Raw genomic sequence first — 16,540 nt, forward strand, 5'->3', positions numbered from 1 at the left:
ACACCTTTAGAGATGGTAAGAGGTTCAGACATGATGTTTTCGGTCTTCACCCGCTGGACACGACCAGCCAAGTAGCTAGCAAACCAGTTGCAACATCTACTGGACAAGCCAATGCTGGTAAGTCTATGCAGGAGAATGTTATGGTTGACCGAGTCAAAAGCCTTGGCTAGATCTATAAAGGCAGCTACACAAGTCTGTTTGTTGTCCATGGCGGAGATGACATCATCAAGGACCTTTAGTGTAGCGGTGGTACATCCGTGGCCTTTCCTAAACCCAGACTGCAGGTCAGACAAAATATGATTTAAGTCAATGAAGTGAATTAGTTGTTTATGTACCAGTTTCTCTAAGACTTTGGCCAAACAGGGCAAGATGGAAATCGGCCTGTAGCAGTTCGGGTCAGAGCCAGAGCCTCCTTTAAAGAGGGGGAGAATCGTAGCCGATTTCCAGTCAAGGGGGAAAACAGACAAATGAAATGACAGGTTAAACAGTCTTGTAATAGGGGAAGCAATAATATGAGCCGCTGATTTTAAAAACACGGGGTCAAGCCCATCAGATCCAGCTGACTTGTTTGAATCTAACTTAATGAGCTCATCCAGGACTTCTGAAACCTTAACAGGTTGAAGGGAGAAGCTGTTAACGCTGGTTGATGAAGTAGGGGTGTTAGATGAATCTGTTTATGGGGCAGCTGCACCAAGGAAATTAGACGAGTTCACGAAATGTTGGTTGAGTTGTGTGGCCATGCGCCGTTTATCAGTAACGACAATGTCATCAAAGATCAAAGAAGTGGGTAGATGCGGAGAAGCAAGTTTGTTTTCAATAGATTTTACTGTTTTCTAAAATTTCTTGGCGTCAGAGTCACTGGCTGAGAATTCTTCTTTGTAATGACTGTTGGGATTGTATTGGGCAGGTGATGAGCAGTGCCTGGTTTTCTCCACACATACCGCTTAGAATTAACGCCAAAAAGTTCAATCTTGGTCTCATCAGACCAGAGAGTCTTATTTCTCATAGTCTGGGAGTCCTTCATGTGTTTTTTGTCAAACTCTATGCGGGCTTTCATATGTCTTGCACTGAGGAGAGGCTTCCGTCGGGCCACTCTGCCATAAAGCCCCGACTGGTGGAGGGCTGCAGTGATAGTTGACTTTGTGGAACTTTCTCCCATCTCCCTACTGCATCTCTGGAGCTCAGCCACAGTGATCTTTGGGTTCTTCTTTACCTCTCTCACCAAGGCTCTTCTCCCACGATTGCTCAGTTTGGCTGGACGGCCAGGTCTAGGAAGAGTTCTGGTCGTCCCAAACTTCTTCCATTTAAGGATTATGGAGGCCACTGTGCTCTTAGGAACCTTGAGTGCTGCAGAAATTATTTTGTAACCTCGGCCAGATCTGTGCCTTGCCACAATTCTGTCTCTGAGCTCCTTGGACAGTTCCTTCGACCTCATGATTCTCATTTGCTCTGACATGCACTGTGAGCTGTAAGGTCTTATATAGACAGGTGTGTGCCTTTCCTAATCAAGTCCAATCAGTTTAATTAAACACAGTTGGACTCCAATGAAGGAGTAGAACCATCTCAAGGAGGATCAGAAGAAATGGACAGCATGTAAGTTAAATATGAGTGTCACAGCAAAGGGTCTGAATACTTATGACCATATGATATTTCAGTTTTTCTTTTTTAATAAATTTGCACAAATTTCTACATTTCTGTTTTTTTCTGTCAAGATGGGGTGCTGAGTGTACATTAATGAGAAATAAAATGAACTTTTTTGATTTTAGCAAATGGCTGCAATGAAACGAAGAGTGAAAAATTTAAAGGGGTCTGAATACTTTCCGTACCCACTGTATACACACACACATATATATATATATATGCATATGTATATATATATAGACTGCTCCTAAAAATAAAGGGAATATTTAAACAACACATCCTAGATCTCAATGAATGAAATATTCCAGTTCAAATCTTTATTCATTACATAGTGGAATGTGTTGCGAACAAAATAACATAAGAATGATCAATGGAAATCAAAATCATTATCCATGGAGGTCTGGATTCAGAATCATACTCCAAATAAAAGTGGAAAAATCAGATCACAGGCTGATCCAACTTCTGTGGAGATTCCTGAAGACAAGTCCAAATGAGTCTCAGTAGTGTGTGTGTCCTCCACGTGCCTGTATCACTCCCTACAACGCCTGGGCATGCTCCTGATGAGACCACGGATGTTCTCCTGAGGGATCTCCTCCCAGACCTGGATCAAAGCATCGGTCCACTCCCGGACAGTCTGCGGTGGACGTGGCGTCGGCGGACGGAATGAGACATGATGTCCCAGATGTGCCGCCGACCCGGTCCCGCTGGAGGATGTTGCAGGCAGCAGAACGTTCTCCACGGCGTCTCCAGACTCCGTCACGTCTGTCACATGTGCTCAGTGGGAACCTGCTCTCATCCGTGAAGACCACAGGGCGCCGACGGAGAAGCTGCCGATCTCGGTGTTCTCCGGCAAAGTCCGATCGCCCCGCACGGTGTTGGGCTGTGAGCACAGACCCCACTTGTGGACGTCGGGTCCTCGTACCGCCCTCATGGAGTCTGTTTCTGACAGTTTGAGCAGAAAGATGCACATTAGTGGCCTGCTGGAGGTCATTTTGTAGGGCTCTGGCAGCGCTCCTCCTGTTCCTCCTTGCACAAAGGAGCAGATAGCGGTCCCGCTGCCGGGTTGTTGTCCTCCTACGGCCCCCTCCACGTCTCCTGGTGGACCGGCCTGTCTCCCGGTATCTCCTCCGTCCTCTTGACACTGCTGACAGACACAGCAAACCTTCTTGCCACAGCGTGCATTGATGTGCCATCCTGGATGAGCTGCACTACCTGAACAACTTCTGTGGGTTGGAGACACCTCATGCTACCTCTAGTGGTGAGGACACTGGCAAGATGCAAAAGGGACCAACAATTATCCAGAAAGGACGAGGACAGAGAAACGGTCTGTGGTCACCACCTGCAGAACCGTTCCTTTATAGGGTTGTCTTGATAATTGCCTCATTTCCACCTGTTGTCTGTTCCATTTGTACATCAGCAGGTGAAACTGATCCACAATCAGTGTTGATCCTAACTGGACAGGTTGATTTCACAGAAGTGGGATTGATTGGAGTTACATTGGGTTGTTTAAGTGTTCCCTTTATTTTTTGGAGCAGTGTATATTTTTTGGAGCAGTGTATATACATATACAGATATATATATATATAGTTTATCTGTTGTTTGTCTGTTGTTTGTTTGACTCATGGTTTCGTCCACCTGACCCTCTGTGATGGACTGTTGCTCGGTGAAATGCACCCTGGGAAATATTGCACATGTTGACTGAAGACCGTTTTTCGGGAGGAGTTTATTTCTCATCATCAGCAGATACAAAAGGGTCACAACAGGACCAAACTCCACCCGGCCAAACAGTCGGCAGAAGTCTGGGGCACAAACAAGCGCTCCTCATGGCATTAAAACATCACAGATTATTGATCAGTTCAATATTTACAATGTTTGTGATCAATAATATAAACAGATTATTTCTAACTATTATTGATTTATTGATTACAGAACGTGACTCCAGTACACCTGACCGATCCAACGTGACCTTTTGGAAGCAGCTGATTGGTAAGAACATGAAGAGGGGCGGGGCCAGAGACAGCCCTGACTGACAGGCTGCCATCCAATTGGCTCCACAGATCTGTGTCTTGCACTGTGATTGGCTGTTCTGATCTGATCCACTGGTTGGCTGAGTGAGGTGCAGCGTCAGACGTCTGATTGGCTGAGTGGAATGACATCACAGACATTGATTGGGTGAGACCAGGTCCAGCTGGGAGGTGGTCTGTCAGAGGTTGGAGGACTGTTTGATGCTGTGGAAGGACACCCTGCTCGGGGAGGTGGGCAGTGACGTGGCGCGCACCACCCGGCTCCGGATGGAGTGACGGTCCTGCCAACGAATCCAGCGCTTCCTCACTGCAGAGCGCACCTGCACCCAGACAGGTAAATGATGTTGGTGTAAACGTGAATAACAACATGAATACATATGAAAATGAAACCCAGTCTAGAACCCACCATAGAACCCAGCATGGACCCCAGTCTAGAATCCAGCATAAAACCCAGCATAGAACCCAGTATAGAACCCAGCAAAGAACCCAGTCTAGAACCCAGCATGGAACCCAGTCTAGAACCCAGTCTAAAACCCAGCATAGAACCCAGTAAAGAACCCAGCATAGAACCCAGTCTAGAACCCAGCATAGAACCCAGTCTAAAACCCAGCATAGAACCCTGTCTAGAACCAAGAGGAACCACACACACCAACAGAGAACCATCATTTACCTCACTATTGAGAAAACAGTAGAAAACTGACACAAAAAACCCCTGCAGAGACAGAGAGGGACAGTGTTAGTGGCTAATAGTGCTAACAGAAGCTAACTATCTGCTAATAGGGTGCTAATAGAACCTAAATAGCTCCGAAAAGGGTGCTAACCCCTGACGTTCTTCAGGACTCTGACTGTGAAGTTTTAACGGAGGAATGTTGTTTCAAATCACACTCGATATGTTTCTGCACTGACAGTGAGAACAGCTGATGAGTGTTGGTTCCACTAGTAGAACATGTGGAACACAGACCTGGCGTCAGTTTGAGCCCAGTGAGTGTTGATCAGCTTTAATGTTGATGAAATGTGTCTGCGTCGTTTCATGGTTCTCTGTCAGACCTCCTGTGGAACCTTCCAGATGTTCCTGCATCACATTCAGACTGGCTTTCTTTGGGAACTTTGAGCTAGATATATTTTTGGTTTTGAATGAGGAACGTGTTCTAGAGGGGAAGTGTGAGGACCTGGAAGGACTCCAGGATGGAGTTGAAGTAGATAAAGACGATCTGAGCGACCTCATCTTCTCCTCCAGGATTCACAAAGAACAACATGTAGGTGATCCCCAGCAGAGGCAGCAGAACCAGGGTGGCCTTAACCGCCTTCCTGCAGCGACCGAGAGGATCATCGGGGAGGAATGTCGGGGGGAACGTGAGGGGGAGGAACGTCAGGGGGGGAACATCGGGGAGAAGGTCAGGGGAAGGTTGGGGGAAACGTCGGGGGGGGGGAACGTCGGGAAGAACGTCAGGGGGGAACGTCAGGGAGAACGCCGAGGGGAACGTCAGGTCAGAAAACATCAGGACAGAGAACATCAGGTCAGAGAACATCAGAGAATATCAGACATCAGAGAACATCAGCTCAGAGAACATCAAAGAACATCAGGTCCTTGGTTGGTCCACATCATTAAAATACATCATCTGAGCAGATCGGATCGGAGATGAGGTCATTAGCTGCTAGCATGGCTGCTGCCTTCAGGACGACACCTCCTCATTGGTCCAGACGGACCGGTTCTGCTGCAGCTTCTAATTTCATCACGTTCCGGTGAGTCCGTCCCACCAGGACGTTCCTCAGCGTGGAACCATCTGATGGAGAACCCTGTGGATGTTCTCACCTGTGTTACAGGTGAACGTACCGGTACTGGATGGTCTCTGAGGTGGTCGACGCCCTCAGTTTGGTCATCAGGATCCGAACGATGTTAAACAGGAAGACAAAGTTAATCTGAGGAGAAGAGACGACCATGTGACCTGAACTCAGGTGAGTAGCAGACAGGTAAACAGTTCAGTCTGCAACATGAAAGACAGGAAGTGGAACAAACAGGAAAAGGGCGGGGCTTCATGAGGTAATGAAGGTGATGATGGTGATGGCGGTGATGATGTTGATGATGGTGAAAGTGATGATGATGGTGGTGATGATGATGAAGAAGTTGATGATGATGGTGATGGTGGTGATGATGGTGATGATGGTGATGATGATGAAGGTGACGATGGTGATGATGATGTTGATGGTGGTGATGATGAAGTTGATGATGATGGTGATGGTGGTGATGATGGTGATGATGATGAAGGTGACGATGGTGATGATGATGGTAGTGATAATGGTGATGGTGATGATGATCATGGTGATGATAATGATGGTGATGATGATGATGATGGTGATGATGATGATGATGCTGATGGTGATGATGATCATGGTGATGATAATGATGGTGATGATGGTGATGATGGTGAAGGTGATGATGATCATGGTGATGGTGATGATGATGGTGAAGGTGATGATGATCATGATGATGATGGTGATGATGGTGAAGGTGACGATGGTGATGACAATGATGGTGATGATGGTGAAGGTGATGATGGTGGTGGTGGTGGTGGTGGTGATGGTGATGATGATGAAGGTGATGATGGTGATGAACAGTTTAAAAATTTAGTTTGAGTTTTAAAAGAAGCAAGAGATTTAGTGTGTCTGACTTCAGCCTGCTGTACAGGTGAGACTCATCTGTGTGGTACAGGTGAGTCTCACCTGTCTTACTGACTTTGTATTCCAGGAGAGAACTTGATGTTTTTGAATGGGAGTCTATGGAGCCCCTGGTGGCCCTCAGTGGAACTGCAGTGTGAGTGAGACTTCCTGTTTCAGACTACGTCCACTTTGATAAACAGTTGGTGGTTCTCACCAGCAGGACCAGGATCATGGGGCCTTGGTAGATGTAGTCCGTATAAACACCCGGCCTCTTTCCAAACCAGCACCTGTCAATCAAAACACAACCACCAGTCAGGTAAAACATCTCCATTCGGGTCCAACCGCCTCTCACTGCACATGCCCAGTAGTGCTCAGACTCCAGACCTCACATGAGAGTCACAGACTGGTTTATAATGGAGGTCAGTGAGTGGTGTAGTACCGTCAGTCACCACCAGCTGAGGGGAGGCGCCACATCTTTAAACACAGACATGGAGGAATAAAAAACAACTTCCGACCAAAACACTGAATCTGACTCAACGGTGCATCAGGAATCAGCCAATCAGATGTCATATCAGATCCTGTTGACTGTGTGACAGGAAGTGTGTGTTTGTGTGTGTTTCCTCTTTTCTTCACGCCAGCATCAACACATCAACACACCAACACACCAACACATCAACACACCAACACACCAACACACCAACACACCAACACACCAACACATCAACACACCAACACACCAACACATCAACACACCAACACACCAACACATCAACACACCAACACACCAACACATCAACCCACCAACACACCAACACATCAACACACCAACACACCAACACACCAACACACCAACACATCAACACACCAACACACCAACACACCAACCCACCAACACACCAACACACCAACACACCAACACATCAACACATCAACACACCAACACATCAACACACCAACACACCAACACATCAACACACCAACACACCAACACACCAACACACCAACACATCAACCCACCAACACACCAACACATCAACACACCAACACACCAACACCAACACATCAACACATCAACACACCAACACATCAACACACCAACACATCAACACACCAACACATCAACACACCAACACACCAACACATCAACACACCAACACATCAACACATCAACACACCAACACACCAGCACATCAACACATCAACACATCAACACACCAACACATCAACACACCAACACACCAACACATCAACACACCAACACATCAACACATCAACACACCAACACACCAACCCACCAACACACCAACACACCAACCCACCAACACACCAACACATCAACACACCAACACCAACACATCAACACATCAACACACCAACACATCAACACACCAACACATCAACACACCAACACACCAACACATCAACACACCAACACATCAACACATCAACACATCAACACACCAACACACCAGCACATCAACACATCAACACATCAACACACCAACACATCAACACATCAACCCACCAACACATCAACACATCAACACACCAACACACCAGCACATCAACACATCAACACATCAACACACCAACACAACACCTGCTGTTGTTTTAACACCGACCGCTCCCCAGACGACGCAAGAACACAGGACATCTAAACAGGAACTGAGACAGTGTCCTCAGGCTGAGTCCTCAGAGCCTCATCGCTGTCATGTGACCACAGCAGGTACAGGTGACCACAGCAGGTACAGGTGACCACAGCAGGTGCTGCTTCATCATCAGTCCTGAAGTTAACTAGCGAACACTTCCTGTCTGATCATGTGACTTACTTCTCGTTGTCGTAGTACAGCTTCCCGAAAGCCCACGCCACGATGATCGGAAATGGAATACCTGTGACAAGACAGACAGGTGCACTGAGAGGAGGACAGGCAGGCAGGCAGACAGGCAGGCAGACAGACAAACAGGTAGACAGACAGGTGCTCTGACCCCAGCCGATGCAGATGAACATCCACCTCCTCAGCCTCTCTGTACAGTACGTGAGGACGACGGCTGTATGAAGGTAACAACCTTCTCCGAACATCCAGAAGAAGTTGGTCACGTGGAAATAATTATATCCTGCAGTCACCAACCTGCACCACACCTGGAGGGGGGGGGGGGGCACATCGTCAACTCATCTCCATGGTGACAGTCGTCAGTGACACAGTTGGTGTGTGTGTGTGTGTGTGTGTGTGTGTGTGTGTGTGTGTGTGATCACCTGGTTGCTCTCGGTAACAGCCGGGTTCATCGTTAACTGGACAATGAACCAGGTGGCGTTACGAAGGATGAAGGCTGAGATCAGATTCCAGTGGATGATGTTCCTCAGACAACGAATACTCCTGGAACACACACACACACACACACACACACACACACACACACACACACACACACACACACAGACACACACACACACACACACACACACACACAGGCATGCACACACACACACACACACACACGCACACACACACGCACGCGCACGCACACACACACACACACACACACACGAGTCTGAGGTTTGTTTGTCTCTGTGAAACGTGCTCTGATTGACTGTTGCTAGGTTACCAGGTCACCTGAGTCTCATGAAGAGGGCGAAGGCCAGCAGCAAAGCTCCCAGAGAGACGCAGTGACCGAGATAGTTGATGATGACGGCGACCTGATAGTGAACTTTAGTCTTCCTCTGAAACAGGAAGTAGAAACAGTAAAATCAGTAGAAACAGTAAAATCAGTAGAAGCAATAGAAATAGTAGAAACAATAGAATCAGTAGAAACAATAGAGACAATAGAGACAGTAGAGACAGTAGAAACAATAGAGACAGTAGATACAGTAGAAACAATAGAATCAATAGAGACAGTAGAAACAATAGAATCAATAGAGACAGTAGATACAGTAGAAACAGTAGAAACAATAGAAACAATAGAAACAGCATTAGTGTGTGTGTGTGTGTGTGTGTGTTTCTTTATTAATTGATATTTATGCAACTTTTTCTTATTCGTCTTCTCTAACTGTAAACACACACACACACCTTTCGTATTAATTACAGTGCTGTGATTGGCCAGCAGCCACCTCTACTGTCCAATCAGAGGGAAGCAGGAACTAGGTGACAGTTTCTCTCGGTGGGGGACAGAGACAGAAACTGTCACATGACACAACATATGGATAGACAGACAGGCACATGTTGGTCTTTGTGTCTTTGTGGGGACCCTCGGTGACAGACTGCAGAACCAGAATCTGAAAGTAAACCGGGTTCCAAACTGGATCAAAGTGGTCCTCACAGGGATAGATGAACCAGAATAAGCACACACACACACACACACACACACACACGGAGGGTCCAGATGGTTCTCCCTCAGTGTTCCTGCTGACGTTCTGATTATTCATCCATGTTTTCACACTGTGTGTGTGTGTGTGTGTGTGTGTGTGTGTGTGTGTGTGTGTGTGTGTGTGTGTGTGTGTGTGTGTGTGTGTGTGTGTCTGTCTGTCTGTCTGTGTGTATATATATATATGTTGGTGTGTGTGTGTGTGTGTGTGTGTGTGTGTGTGTCTGTCTGTCTGTCTGTGTGTGTGTGTGTATGTGTGTGTGTGTGTGTGTGCGTGCGTGTGTGTATATATATATGTTGGTGTGTGTGTGTGTGTGTGTGTGTGTGTGTGTGTGTGTGTGTATATATATGTTGGTGTGTGTGTGTGTGTGTGTGTGTGTGTGTGTGTGTGTGTGTGTGTGTGTCTGTCTGTCTGTCTGTCTGTGTGTCTATGTGTGTGTGTGTGTGTGTGTCTATGTGTCTGTCTGTGTGTGTGTGTGTGTGTGTGTGTGTGTGTGTGTGTGTGTGTGTGTGTGTGTGTCTGTGTGTGTGTATATATATATGTTGGTGTGTGTGTGTGTCTGTCTGTCTGTCTGTCTGTCTATGTGTCTGTGTGTGTGTGTGTGTGTGTGTGTGTGTGTGTGTCTGTCTGTCTGTCTGTCTGTCTGTCTGTCTGTCTGTCTGTGTGTGTGTGTGTGTGTGTGTGTGTGTGTGTGTGTGTGTGTGCGCGCGCGTGCGTGATCCTCAGGTTATCGACGTGAATCAATCAATACACCTGAAAGTACACACCTTTGACCTTTTTGTTTCATTGGTTCCTGCAGAACACACACTTTATCAGTGTATTAATGTGTATTGATCAGTGTATTAATCGGTGTATTGATCAATGTATTGATCGGTGTATTGATCAGTGTATTAATCTGTGTATTGATCGGTGTATTAATCGGTGTATTGATTGGTGTATTGATCAGTGTATTGATCGGTGTATTGATCCGTGTATTGATCAGTGTATTGATCGGTGTATTAATCAGTGTATTGATCGGTGTATTAATCGGTGTATTGATCAGTGTATTGATCGGTGTATTAATCTGTGTATTGATCGGTGTATTAATCTGTGTATTGATCAGTGTATTAATCGGTGTATTAATCGGTGTATTGATCGGTGTATTAATCGGTGTATTGATCGGTGTATTAATCTGTGTATTGATCGGTGTATTGATCGGTGTATTAATCTGTGTATTGATCAGTGTATTAATCGGTGTATTGATCAGTGTATTGATCGGTGTATTAATCTGTGTATTGATAGCTGACTGTGACTCACCAGGACGATGATCTCGGTGCACTGGCTGTAGTTTCCTCGAGGAGCCCAGCTGCCGTTGGACAGACACTCTCTGAACACTCGGTCTGAACACACACAACACAACATTCAGCATTAATCAATACAGTGACCGTTAGATATAAACACTCAGAGTCATGGATCAACATCAGCAGCGGATTTCCACACGTGACCGCTGGTACAAGAACATGATGTCACCACAGAAACTGGAACAGAAAAACTAAATCTTCAACATGTTGTCAGGTTGTAGAGGCCTATTGCCATGGCGTCACAGTTCAGGTGTGTTGTCATGTTGTAGAAGCCTGTTGCCATGGCACCACAGTTCAGGTGTGTTGTCATGTTGTAGAAGCCTGTTGTCATGGCGCCACAGTTCAGAAGGTCCCAGTGGAACTCAGTGTTGACAGTCAGAATCTGGGGGATGAATTCACGGTGAGTCAAAGAAAACCCACCTGGTGTCTCCTGACCTGACGCCTTCTTTGGTCTTCAACAGTGAAGCTCTGCCCCTCTTGAAACGTGATGTCATCAGAACACCTCGCCCGGCTCATTGCTCATCGCCGTACTTTCTGAAGTATTTCAAGGGTCTCTGTTGACCGTTTACAGAGTTTGACACTAAAACATCACAGCGCTCCGTCCCTCCGGGTCCTGGACTCTGCAGACCTCCGTCTGACCCGTCCTCCGGGTCCTGGACTCTGCAGATCTCCGTCTGACCCGTCCTCCGGGTCCTGGACTCTGCAGACCCTTTCAGTCCTCGGTGGATTGGAACTGTTTTTTCCAAAATACAGACAGATCCTCCATCAGACAGAGTTCTGGAGGAACACCTGAACTTTGTCATGGTCCTCAGTCTGCTCCTGGACCGGGTTTGCAGAGTGTCAGGGTCCATCGTCCTACTGAGATCCACCATCAGGGAACCTTGCTGCCCTGAGAAGGTGGTACATGAAGAACAAGGTTCTCCTGCAGAACATTACCCAGAATGTCCTGCGTCCGACTCTTCTCCACATGATGTCATAGAGGAAGTGGGGTGGACAAGTGTGATGAACAGGTGTGGTGGACAGGTGTGGTGGAAAGGTGTGGTAACAGGTGTGGGGCTCTGTGGGACGTACTGGTGGTGTTGTAGTGGATGCCGTTGAACTGCTCAGGACACGGTCTGGAGACGAGCTCTCCTGCTGCACTACGAGGCCAACAGGTTCCTATACCATCCACAGACAGGCCACAGTACACACCTGCAGACAGACAGGCAGGTGGAGAAACAGACAGAAAGGGGAACAGATCAGATGAGCTGATGTCACATGAGACAGACTCACCTTTTATTAAATCAAAATCTGTTTATGTTCCAATTTATTTGTTCTTTTAGTGAAAAAAGAATAAATAAATAAATAAAATAATTCTGCTATTCTTCAAAGAAAACACCTGAAGAAGAATCGAGGACCTGTGATACTTTTATTGGGAAGGACTGTGTACTCTGGTATACTCTGGTATACTCTGGTATACTCTGGTGAATACTGGTGTATTCAGGTGTACTTGGGTGTATTCAGGTATCTTCAGGTGTACTCAGGTGTTATCGGGTACTTTCGGGCACTGATGAGTACTCTTGGTAGTACTCCAGTTTAGTCTGCATAGTCTTTGGTACTTCTGGGTACTCCTGTATGGTAAGAGTAATCCTGAGTACTCAGAGGTACTCCTGAGTACTTGAGGGTAATCCTGTGTACTTTAGTTCAACACATTTACAGACTCTGCTGTATGTAGAGTAATCCCAGGTACTCTAGGTACTCCTGACCAACACTGTCTCCACTGTTAATCAGTGATGTGTTCAGGGAAGTCTGTTCATCGGTGATGTGTTCAGGGAAGTCTGTTCATCGGTGATGTGTTCAGGTTAGACTGCACAGGAACAGACTTAACAAACTGGTTAAGAAGGCCGGCTCCATCATCGGCTGCAAACTGGACAGCCTGGAAAAGGTGGTGGAGAGGAGGACGCTGAACAAACTATTGTCCATATTGGATAATCCTGACCACCCTCTCCACCACCTGCTGCAGGGACAGCGGAGCACTTTCTCCAAAAGATTCCTCCAGCTCCGCTGTCATAAGGACAGATACAGGAGATCATTCCTGATACAGGAGATCATTCCTGCCCACTGCAATAAGACTGTACAATAACTCACCTCTGGCAAAATCCATCACAGTACAATAACACTGTTGACTGTGTTTATTGGTTTGTTTGTATATAATATATATATATAGATATATAATGTACTGTATATACTGTGCATTTTATATTTTATATTTTATACTGCTATTTACTGCTATTTTATTGCTTTTCTATTATTCTATTCTATTCTATTCTATTATTTTATTCTATTATTTCTATTATTATCTTATTGCTTCTGTATGCTGCTGTAGCAAAAAAATTCCCCCTCGGGGATTAATAAAGTAAATACCTACCTACCTACCTACCTACCTACCTACATTTCGAACAGGATAGAGTCAGGAGAAAATTTATAACGATTAGAAGGCAACAAAAACTGAGGTTAAGAGAGGTCAAAGGTCAAACTGTTGTGTACACACCTGAGGAGTTACTGATGGTGAATGTCTGGTTCAGTAACACCAACGTCCTCGCTGAGAGACACAGACAAACAGGAAGCAGAAGACATTTAAATATGGAGACAGGAAGTTACCCGTCAGGTTAAAGTTACCCGTCAGGTTAAAGTTACTTGTCAGGTTAAAGTTACCCATCAGGTCAAAGTTACCCGTCAGGTTAAAGTTACTCGTCAGGTTAAAGTTACCCGTCAGGTCAAAGTTACCCGTCAGGTTAAAGTTACTTGTCAGGTTAAAGTTACCCGTCAGGTTGGTTGACAGCAGGATCAAAGTTTCACAGGTCAACTCGGCCGAAGACACTCGTCCACTCAGCAGGAAACACACGCAGAACACCTGCAGACGGAGTGAATGAGATTAATTTCCTGACAGGTAGACAGACAAGTGGACAGACAGGTGGACAGACAGGTCTGAGGTCCTCCTGAGAGGAACTGGGATGAAAAGTCTAAGTCATAAGTTAAAAATAAATCATTATAAAAACGGGCTCAGAGACATTGTCCATCTGTCTGTCCTTGTCTTTGTGTGTCTGTCTCCATCTGTCTGTCTGTTTCCGTCTCTCTGTCTGTCTGTCCTTGTCTCCGTCTGTCTTTGTGGCCGTCTTTCTGTCTCCGTCTGTCTTTGTCTCTGTCTATTTGTCTGTCTGTCTCCGTCCGTCTGTCTGTTTTTGTCCGTCTCCGTCTGCTCTGTATGGTTGTTCACTGATGATCTTTGATGATTAATCAACTGATGATGTCGCTGCTTCTGTTAACCATCACTGACTCATTATTCACACACACACACACACACACACACACACACACACACACACACACACACACACACACACAGTAGATGTACTGTGGTGATGCTGCAGCTAAAATTAAACTCTCTTCTGTAAATTTTTCTGTGTTGGCAGCAGCTCAGTGGGCGGAGCTTCAGCTGCACCATCTGGCCTGTTTATCATTCAGCCCCTCACATTAATGTCCACAGAGACAAACAGACAGCAGAGTGTCCGTGTCCCCCCCCCTCCCGCTGTGCTTCCTCCCACCATAAACTGACTAACGCACAGAGGAGGCGGAGCTTATCGATCTGTTGGTTTTACGTTGAGTGTGTTTGTCCAGCATCATAAGAGTCCTACTGTCAGTCAACATCTCCTCGTCCACTTCTTCGTGAAGTCCATCAATAAGTCCAGACAGTCCCTGAACGCAGCACAGTGATAGAGCAGGAGGCTCAATAACCTGACTGCACCCCAGACCTGTCAATCAACCAGCCCCAGCCCCAAGTATATCTCTGTTAGAGTACTGATAATGAATGATGAACTATTTCCAGAAGGAGGGAGTTTATCTGATGACATCATCAAAACATTTACTGTGTTTCATGAGAACTTGATGCTTTTCAATGGGAGTCTATGGAGACAGCCCCTAGTGGTCCTCAGTGGAACTACAGACGGAGTGTATGGAGACAGCCCCTAGTGGTCCTCAGTGGTACTACAGTCAAACACTGTTATTTAGTCTGTTTCAGTTTCTAGTTCCATGAAGGTCTTTCAAGACAAACAAACACAGTGACATAAACAAAAACAACACATCCTGTTCATCAGGGTTACAGTCATGTGACTCCATCAGAGTGGACATGTTCTACAGAGATGTCCCACTCTGCACCAAAATGTTGGACAAACATTGAATGAATGTGATACACACACACACACACACACACACACACACACACACACACAGGCTGACCCTGTGTGTGTGTGTGTGTTGCAGTGTCTTGTTGGCTAATGCAGGCACATCGAGCTGATTGGCTGACAGGTCTCGGGGGGTGGGGGGTGGGGGGGTCCATATGGTGTCCTCCATGTCCTCCTATAGAGACTGTATGTGGTGTTAAAGTGCAGCTGCTTCACTGGTCTTCTGTCCTCATGGACTTTAATACATCAGCTGATATCTTCTGTCCTCATGGACTTTGGACTCATGGACTCATCATCTTCATCATCAGATCTGACAGGACTTCCTGAGAATTATTGATCATATTGATCAGGAACATGTTTCTGTTTGTTATTACTGATGAGGAGGACAGAGGACGGAGGGTCGTGAAGGCATCACAGGTAATATCTGAAACTATACTATACACACACGTACACACACATACACACACACTCACACATGTGTCTCTATACTTGTGAGGACACTCATTAACATTATGCATTCCCTAACTTCTAACCTTTAACCGAGTTCACACACTCACCTGACTCAGTACCTTTCCCTCCATCTCTCTCATTCATTCATCCGTTCCAGCACGCGGACGTCCCGCCGTTCACAGCCTAGTTCCGCTCGCTCCGGTCCGGTTCAGGTCATCACGACCTGTCGGTCCGAGTCGGAACAGATGGATCTCCCAGATCCGCAACAGCAAAGGAGAAATCCGAGCTGAGCCGAGTTAGATCCAGCACAGCGAAAGATACGAGCAGGGAGGGTCCGGGTTAACACGGGTCGGCCACGACCCTAACCCCGGTCCCGTCCCGGTCCGTCAGGGATCCAACGAACGGAGAGTAGACGTGATCGCAGGTCCTCACCGGGAACACTGACAGACCGGAGCAGCGCGTGCTGCCGGTGAGGAGGCTGCTGCAGAGCACGAGCCAATCAGAGGAGAATATTTCGGGGGGGGGGGGGGGGGTCCTCCGTTATCGTTTGGTTGAAAACTGATTCAGATTTATTATGATCAAATAAGAGCATGAAATGTTCTGAAAGATTCTGAAATCACTTGAAGCTCTGATTGGTCCACGTCACGGACACGTCGTGTCCTAACAGTGAAAGAAGGTTTGACTGATAATAGATCGATCAGACCTCTCAACCAGAGTCAGAACCACAATCTGATCCTGATCCTGATCCTGATCCGGAACCGGAGCCAGATCCAGATCGAGATCGAGATCCAGAATCTCAACCAGAATCTGAACCACCATTTGATCCTGAACTAGAACCTCAACCAG

At 46.5% G+C, this 16,540-nt stretch overlaps 1 protein-coding gene across 2 annotated transcripts; it reads right to left on the minus strand.

Moving 5' to 3' along the window:
- Positions 1-3,346: 3,346 nt before the first annotated feature.
- On the minus strand, positions 3,347-16,113 carry crhr1 (corticotropin releasing hormone receptor 1). Of its 2 annotated transcripts, XM_069165180.1 has the most exons (14): positions 15,802-15,890; positions 13,827-13,917; positions 13,555-13,605; positions 12,096-12,215; positions 10,981-11,063; positions 8,936-9,042; positions 8,578-8,698; positions 8,310-8,463; positions 8,153-8,213; positions 6,538-6,610; positions 5,500-5,585; positions 4,835-4,973; positions 4,336-4,377; positions 3,347-3,985 (listed from the first exon to the last, which is right to left on the minus strand). In XM_069165180.1, the coding sequence occupies exons 1-14, from the start codon at positions 15,832-15,834 to the stop codon at positions 3,845-3,847; spliced, it is 1,302 nt and encodes a 433-aa protein (XP_069021281.1). In that variant the 5' UTR covers positions 15,835-15,890; the 3' UTR covers positions 3,347-3,844. The 2 variants fall into 2 exon arrangements, with proteins under 2 accessions (XP_069021281.1, XP_069021282.1); XM_069165181.1 differs by lacking the exon at positions 13,827-13,917 and having other exon boundaries at positions 15,802-16,113.
- Between the last annotated feature and the right edge of the window lie 427 nt (positions 16,114-16,540).

Source organism: Embiotoca jacksoni, unplaced genomic scaffold (assembly GCF_022577435.1).
Source record: "Embiotoca jacksoni isolate LCO1_2020_lvr unplaced genomic scaffold, fEmbJac1.0.p SCAF_34, whole genome shotgun sequence".
Taxonomy (NCBI): Eukaryota; Metazoa; Chordata; class Actinopteri; family Embiotocidae; genus Embiotoca; species Embiotoca jacksoni.

Coding starts and splice junctions, on each gene's coding strand:
- crhr1 (XM_069165180.1), bottom strand. CDS start 15,834: ATGAGAGAGATGGAGGGAAAGGTACTGAGTCAG. Junction 13,918..15,801: donor AGGGAAAGGTACTGAGTCAG/GTGAGTGTGTGA, acceptor CTCCGTCTGCAG/GTGTTCTGCGTGTGTTTCCT. Junction 3,986..4,335: donor ACTGTTTTCTCAATAGTGAG/GTAAATGATGGT, acceptor GTCTGGGTGCAG/GTGCGCTCTGCAGTGAGGAA.